The sequence below is a fragment of the Diabrotica virgifera genome, chromosome 10, assembly GCF_917563875.1.
Source record: "Diabrotica virgifera virgifera chromosome 10, PGI_DIABVI_V3a".
Classification (NCBI taxonomy): domain Eukaryota; kingdom Metazoa; phylum Arthropoda; class Insecta; order Coleoptera; family Chrysomelidae; genus Diabrotica; species Diabrotica virgifera.
In genome coordinates this window covers 117,527,637-117,536,303 of record NC_065452.1, presented here as the reverse complement: position 1 = coordinate 117,536,303, position 8,667 = coordinate 117,527,637, and the positions used below count along the sequence as shown (strand labels likewise).

General features: G+C 35.5%; 1 protein-coding gene across 1 annotated transcript in view; it reads right to left on the bottom strand.

Annotated features, from left to right (window-relative positions):
• Positions 1–416: 416 nt before the first annotated feature.
• LOC114334447 (fibulin-1) overlaps positions 417–8,667 on the bottom strand; it is a 161,250-nt gene continuing 152,999 nt past the window's right edge. The window contains exon 16 of the mRNA XM_028284488.2: positions 417–8,220. Coding sequence (XP_028140289.1) covers positions 7,815–8,220 — 406 coding nt within the window. The 3' untranslated portion in view covers positions 417–7,814. The remainder of the gene's footprint in view (positions 8,221–8,667) is intronic.

Genomic DNA, 8,667 nt, shown 5'->3' with positions numbered 1-8,667 from the left:
TAAAAATTATATTGGCCACCATATAGCCCATGGCATGGGGCCATTCCTATAACACTGGGGCAGCACAAAAATTTTTATTTCACACGTTAATTTCAAAATACATATGCAATATTTTTGTCCGAGTCTATAGTGTATATCTAGGGTGCTCGGTAAAAAGTGTAGGTAAGTCAAAAATGGTCAAAGTTTTATTTTTGCTGAAAAAGGCTATAAAGGACTATATATTTACCTTGGTATCAATAGAACAAGTCAATATGGTAGATATATGCCAATTAATTATCGTTTTTTTGCTTCTCCTGAAAAGTTGTCTAAATTGACTTATACTTCTTTTACCGAGCACTCTAGATATATGACTGGCTGTTATGTATAATATATCTTCCAATCCTGTGATTATACTAAAGGTGAAAAATGATATACAATTGTAAAAAATTAGCAAAACCTTTATTACAAAAATTCGTGTACCTACATATTACAAGAAATACCCAAGAGTAGTTACAATTAAATCTTAAAAATCCCTAACTATACATATTCGATATTATAGTAGTACTATTTGACTTTTAAGTAGATAAAACAAATAATCAAATTTTTGCAGAAAATATAATGTTTTAAATGTTTCTCCAAAAACATCCATTAAAAATGCTATACTAAAATCACAATAAAGATGCACTAGAAATAAACAAATCAAGTCTGGTTAAATGTTACGAGGAGCACTCCCGAATCATGATTTGCAATGTATAAACTTTGTAAATCATGATTTGGGATTTACAATGTATTACTGTGAAAGTCCGAAATCCGGTGAATGTCGAAATACACCAGTGAATGTCGACATACACCAGTGAATGTCGACATTCACCAAGTCGCTTGGTGTATGTCCGAATTATTGATTAAATATCATATTATCTAACATTCACCGGTGAATGTCGACATTCATCACATATTTTTGATATATGTTAAAAATATATATTTTTTATCAAGTAAAAATAAAAAAAATAGTTGGGTAGCACAAATAGCGATTGTTAACTAAAATATTATCAACATAGCAAAGACATTTTTTTTAAATCCTGATATCTAGTATGAAAAAAAAAGCAAAAACAAAACAAAGGAAATGTATTATAGTAAGTATAAACTTAAGCTACCATGACACTTCGAATTGCACAAAAGCCCCTTGCCTTTACAACTATATTTAGCCGTGGAACACCTGTTTGAGAGTTCAGGCCTCTACACCGTATAATAGCGTGTTAAATACGTAGCCTCTTAAGCCCGTGACACACACGCAAATTTTAAGTACGCGGGTTTAAAGATCGCGGACTTACTCGGCTCGCCGTCGGTGACAGATACCCAAACTTTTAGTACGCGGGTTTAAAGATCGCGGACTTACTCGGCTCGACGTCGGTGACACACGGCAGACTTAAGTATATTGTCGGTATTTTCAGTACCTACCTACGTTTCATTAAAATGAACACTTACATTTTACATTATATTTTACAAAAAATATCGTTTTACTTTTGCAAAAAAAAATGTCCTAATAGACCACCGTCGTTCATTTATTCGTTCATTTTTTGTAAGTGAGGTAAGCTGTCAAAATTATGATGTGAAATATATCACTTGTTTTTGATCTATTATAATTTAATACAAGGTAGGCCTATAAATAAGTAGGTTTACTCAAAAACAAATAATTTATTATAATAGCTTACAATAGTTTTTCACGGTTTTCTAAAAACTTATAAAATGTAACTTGTCTCCTTTCAACAATAAACGATTCAATTATTTATAGGCAATTTGCTTAATTAGTGATTTTATAGGTGTAACTTTAACGAAATAAAATAAGGGCTCGTGGTTCGACGCAGTAATACACGTACAGGATACGAGTAAGATTTCAAACTTGTTGGATCGACGGCGTACTTACTCGGCGGACTTAAAGTACGCGTACTTGCGGTGACACACGCGCGAAAAAGGTCGTCGAGCCATAAGTTCGTGTACTTACTCGCGTGTGTGTCACCCCTTTTAGCATTCTTAACCGTAGAGGGATGCTTATATCGATGCTGCAGAAGAATTTTCTCATCTTTATGAAGGGGGCCCTGGCAATTTCGATACGTCTTTTTATTTCATTGTTTTGGTCTCCAGTTTCGTTTATTAAAGTTCCCAAGTATTTGTAACTTGATACTTTTTCAATTTGAATGCCGTTTATACTAATATGTGCTGGTTGTGTCATGTTTTTACTGAAGACCATATTATACTTGTTTTTTTTTTATATTGATGTTTATGCCATAATTGTTGCAAGCAATATTTATGTTTGTAAGTAATCGTTGTAATTCTTCTACTGTTCTTGCAACTAGTACAGTGTTGCAATTTTTCTTTACAAATTGCGAACTGATTACGTGTGAAAGGCTGCTTGAGGGTACCATAAGACACTTAAATTATGACAGTATCACCTACTTGGGCCGGAAGAAAACTTTTTTCTGAGGATCGCAACATTTTTATTCCTTGAAGTAAAATATTCTCTCTTGCAGCTGCTCGCTTTGAAGAAATTTGTTCGTGCTGTTCAGGCAGTACTTGGGATGAAGACGTGCTGGGCTGCGGAACGGCTATTTCTTGAGATGTAGAAGTGCTACACTGCGAATCAGTCGGTGCTTGAGATATAGGCAAACTAGTTTGCGGATCCGTTCCAATCAACGGCTATTTCTTGAGATGTAGAAGTGCTACACTGCGAATCAGTCGGTGCTTGAGATATAGGCAAACTAGTTTGCGGATCCGTTCCAATCAAATTTTCTTGAAAAGTATTCAAATGGCCTAGGCGTTCCCCAGTTTCAATATTTTCAATTTCACTGTAAAAGAGAGGTAACGACGCTAGGCCCCTTTTTGGTTTAACGCCACATATAGCTTCATATGGACTCTGGCGTATTCCTTCGTGATAAATTGTGTTTTTGGCGAATTGAATAACCACTAACCACATCATCCTAAGCCATCAAAAACTATTATAACCGCCTATTTCCGACATTCGCCGAAACTCTTTTGCGATTGTCGACATACACCGGTGATTGTCCGAAACTATAGCAAAATTTATAAATATTCGGTCTTTCACCAAGGCATTTAGTGTGTGTCAACATTCATTGGTGAATGTCGACATACACCAATTTCGGTTTTTCACAGTAATATAAATTATGATTTGAGAGTGCTCCTCGTAACATTTAACTTGTCTTGGTTTGTTCAATTCTAGTGCATCTTTATTGTCATTTTAGTAGGTACAGTTTGGATGATATTCCAATATTTTATAAAGGTGGGTACAGATATGCAACAAAACATCGTATCGTAACACCGTCGCGCAACAATTTTTTGTTACGCATTGTAGATACGTCGTGTCAGAAAATATAGCGTGGCAGTACATGCATCGGCAGAACGGCTTGAAAGCCATATGAGTCACGGAGAAACAAGAACGTTCTACCATCAAATAAATACTATTAGAAAAGGATTCAAACCGAGAACCAATTATTGCAATGATAAGGAAGGTAACTTACTTACCAACAAAGATGATATCCTGTTACGATGGGTAGGGCACTTTCAAGAGTTGCTGGAAGGGGAACCTACTAGCAACATAGAGCTGGAATACCGAAATGAGGAGCTCGTGGAACCCCCCTCGGTAGAAGAAGTGAAAATATCTATTGAAAAACTAAGGAACCACAAATCTCCAGGCAGCGATGGCATCCCAGCAGAGTTATTTAAGCACGGTGGAGAGCAGATCACCAAGGTGATGCGAGAAATTGTTTGTAAAATTTGGTCTGAGGAGCAAATGCCTGAAGAATGGAGTTTAGGTTTAATATGCCCGTTACACAAAAAGGGAAACCAACTGGAATGCAATAATTACCGCGGAATAACTCTCCTAAATACAGCATACAAGATATTGTCAAACATTTTACACGAGAGATTGAAGCCCTATACCGAAACGTTTCTAGGAGAATATCACGCAGGATTCAGGCGCGGACGTTCAACCATTAACCAGATCTTTACACTACGACAGATCCTCGAAAAAGCGCAAGAGTTTAACATAGATATGTACCATATTTTTGTCGATTTTAAGGCGGCATATGACAGTGTCTTAAGACCAAGTCTTTACAATGCTATGAATGAGTTGGGAATTCCAAAAAAACTCATATCTATGATAAAAGGGACAATGGCGAAGATGCTATCAGCAGTAAAAATTCAAAACGACTCGTCAACCCCATTCGAAATACATAAGGGGTTAAGGCAGGGAGATGCGCTGGCGTGTCAGCTTTTTAATGTAGCCTTAGAAAAAGTTGTACGAGACGCTAATTTAGATAGCAGAGGAACAATATTTAATAGATCAGTCCAAATTCTTGCATATGCAGATGACGTGGACATTATAACAAGAACCAGGGCGAGAACTGCGGAAATCCTAACCGATCTAGTAGCAGCAGCAGAACTAATGGGGTTACATATAAATCAAAATAAAACAAAATTCATGGCGACCAACACAAAACAAGAGCTGGAAATGTTGATGCAGATCTAATCATCAATGAAAAAACTTCGAAGCGGTCAAAGAGTTCATATATCTAGGGACATCGGTTAACCCCAATAATGACACATCTGAGGAAATAAAAAGGCGAATAATAATTGCAAACAGGTGTTATCATGGTCTATCAAAGTACTTATCTAACAAACGTCTGTCTCAAAAAACTCGTATAAGGCTGTATAGAACATTGATAGTCCCCGTTCTCACATATGGTTCAGAGGCATGGACGCTAACTAAAACAGATGAATCCGCTCTATCAATTTTTGAAAGAAAGGTACTACGCAAGATATTCGGAGCGGTTTGTGAGAACGGAATATGGAGGCGTAGATATAACTTTGAACTGCAGAATATCTACAAGCAAACGTTTGGTGGAAAAGATATTATCACTATAATTAAGCGAAATCGCCTGCAGTGGGCAGGACATGTAGCCCGAGCCCCTGAATCGAACATGATAAAAAGGATTCTAACAGCTCAACCCGTGGGAATGAGAAGACGGGGTAGACCAAAGTTGAGGTGGATGGACGGGGTAACACAAAATGCCGAGAAGATCGGAGTCGGCAACTGGAAAGTGCAGGCAAGGGACAGAACAGAATGGCGTAGAACGCTTGAGAAGGTCGAGGCCCTCTAAGGGCTGTAGCACCATGATGATGATGATGAATACATGCATCGTCGCGTGTCGCGTAACCTACAAGCAAAACATGCTGGCGTTCCATCTGAATTGGTTCTTTTAGTTGTGTAGTACGGTTTACGAAATGGAGGTTGCTGCATCAACCCACACTGTGACTCTTTAATTTTGGCTTTCTGTCGGCTAAGTGCTGATAATATCGCATTATCTTTTTTACACGCATCTACTGTTGTTCGAAATTCTGCAACAAGTTATTTCCAAGCGATCTCACAAAATTTCTTTATTTTGGCAACTATTGATAACATCAATGGTATATTCTTCCGTCCATTCCATAATAGCAGCCATTTGAACTGAATAAATGAAAGTGAGAAAGGTAATCGCGAGTATGTACGCAGACTTGTCCAAACTTGAAAATAAGTGGTGCAACATTCACGCTCAACGTTTCTTTGATGCTACGCCAAAATACCGACAACCAATGGGACGCCACGATGTTACTATGTTACGGTGTTACACAGTGCGGTCAAGACTTAAGATGCGATGGTGTTACGATACGAAGTTTTGTTGCATGTTTGTGCGCACCTTAAGAAGATTTTTCCTTAAATTTGTAAGAATATTTAGTGTACTAATTCATAACTAATATTTCAGAACTATTTTAACAGATCGATCGGCAAAATTGACTGAAGTCACTCAATAATCGCAGCTTTTTGTAAAGTAAACTCTTCTTTAAAACCAAAGTGCTCTTCTCAGTCTAAAGTTCTAACATTGGGCAAATCCTCAATTTAGTTTTAAATACTAAAGTGAGGGGTAAGTGAAAGAAAAAATATGTTTTTAATGTCAATGGTTTTAAAGGCTAGACTGGATGTAAATAGGAATCATAAAAGATATACATCAATGTCTTAGAACTTAAGAAGAGAATATAATAGTCAGTCAGACGAGTCAATTCAGAGTAAGTTTTAACTATGGAACAATTATCTCGGAAACGGCTCGCACGATTTTTATAGATTTTGGAGTGTCAGGGTCTTGTGATGCGGCCAATATTATGGCGGTATATTTACATTGTTGTTAGCTCTTCCGTTTTTCCGGAAATTTAATGAACTTTCTTATTTCAAATAAAGCACCCTGTATATTTTTGCACTTTGAAGTCCTTAAGAATTACCTACTTTTTTTTCTAAACTAGCATTTCTTAAGGACTTCAAAATGCAAAAAAAAACGGGGTGCTGTATTTGAAATACGAACGTTCATTAGATTTCCAGAAAACCGGAAGAACAATGTAAATATCATCATAATATCGGCCACATCACAAAAGCCTCATCTAAAAAATCCCTGGGTCTAGGTACACGCTAACGTGTACGCAAATAAAAAAGTTAGGTACACGCGAAACGTCATCAAGTCAGTGACGTCACTATTTAGCTTGCACCGTTACTGGTTTTTTGCATACAAGCTAACTTGAGCCGCGTGTATTGCTGTGGTAAGTATATACCGCGAGTATAGGAGAGTCAGAGAGTGTTAGAATTTGTTTAATCGCGTTGTATTTACACTTTCATTATTAATTAGTAAAGAGTTTTCTTATTTTTTATTTGTTTGGTGTTTGTTTTTAAATTAACTATGGAGTGTGGACAATTATTTAGTTCTTTTAATGAGTTTAACAATATTTTAAAACAGTATGAAAAAGATAAGAGACTATAAATTAATATGTATTTTTTTAATTATAAGAGAAATAGTATTACCGTCCAAAATTAAAATAAAAGGAAGACCTAAAGCTTTCAGAATAATAATTAACTTGTTCTGAAGCTGTTTCCTTGTGGCATTTTTGTAATCAACTATTCTAAATGGGAAATAAACCACCATTAACCAAAAAAAGGATTTTATTAACGTTTCGACGTCCAAATCGGATGTCGTTGTCAAAATACTAAATATTAATCAATTAAACAAAAATGTTGTTGCTTAGTAAAAAATTTCTTCTAATAATTTATTTAACCTGACTAATTTTTGTATTTTGGCAACGACATCCGATTTGGCCGTCGAAACGTTAATAAAATCATTTTTTTAGTTAAATTGTGGCTTATTTCCCATTTATAATAGTTGATTATAACAATTAACTTACGTAACTTATAAAAATTATTTTAACAATATTTTGTACATGTCATGTCAACTAAATACATATTTATTTTGCAAACCTGAATATATACTTTTATAATATACATTGATTTTCTGCTTCAATAGTTCTGCTTCCCTTCTTAATAACACATATTTTTCTATCAAACAAACACTAAACATATCAAAATAGCGTGTACCAAAATATCCAGTCACTGCGCACGCTAAATAATGACGTCACTGGCTTGATGAAGTTTAATTCGCATGTACCTAACTTTTTTATTTGCGTACACGTTAGCGTGTACCTAGACACAGCGCTAAAGAAATCGTGCAAACCTTTTCCGAGATAATCGAGGCGTTACATATAATATAAAATTTACCCTGTACAATAATATTTAAATTTTACTGAGATAATGAATGAAACTTTAAAATGATCATTGATGATACAGTTAGAGAATCTAAACACATTAAAATTTTAAATCTGAGGAAACATAAGCGCAGAACCATTTTGTTAATGGATAAGACAGCTAATATTATTTGCTTACCATTGAGAAAAAAAAATAACAATACTTAAAATGGAAATTCAGATACTACTATAATAATGTAAACAACAACATTTCCGATAATAACATTCCCTTGGAACAGGCGCATCTCTATTTGCAACTTGATTTCTTGAGGTCCTGCTATGGGTTTCACTAGATATAGAACCATACTATTAAACTGGTCATGGACTTTCTTAAAATACATATCACTGACTTGTTCGATATTGTGTGGACAGGTAACATCTAATAGCTTAAGAGTAAACTCTGCTCGGGATGCATACCATTCTGGACCCTTAATCCTGAAGAGGTTGATGTGTCCATGAGTAAGAGGTAGATTTGATACCAGGGTTATGTATTGGTATGTATACTGCTCCGGCATTAAGAGACACTCGTAGTCCCTTGGGTCGCAAAGGGATTGGATGCGCTTACACCTTCTGAGAAAAACAATCAGTTTTAACAATAATTTAAATATAAAATATCTACTGATCCAAAATTATTATCATCATAGTGGGCTCTGAAAGACAGAACTAGCTATACAACGCATGTCTACTATTAATTCAGATATACTTGTCAGTTAACGTCATCTTTGACTATGTTCAGATAACATACTTTTCAAGTTTTAGTAAAAAAATTATTATTAAAAATGGTTTTCACGGATTAACAAATACGATCTATGCTCGAAATGTATTTTAGAAATGGCTACAGAATTAACGGAGAATAGGTTTACTCCAACCGAAATACTTTTAAAGATTTTGTTGAAGAATTTCCCAATGTTGCGGTTCATTATGACATCTTTTGCAGAACTGTTCGTCGCGTTGTAGATGTTTATCGAGAAACGGGAAGTGTAATTCAAAAGCCAGAGGCAGGCAGACCTAAAGTGC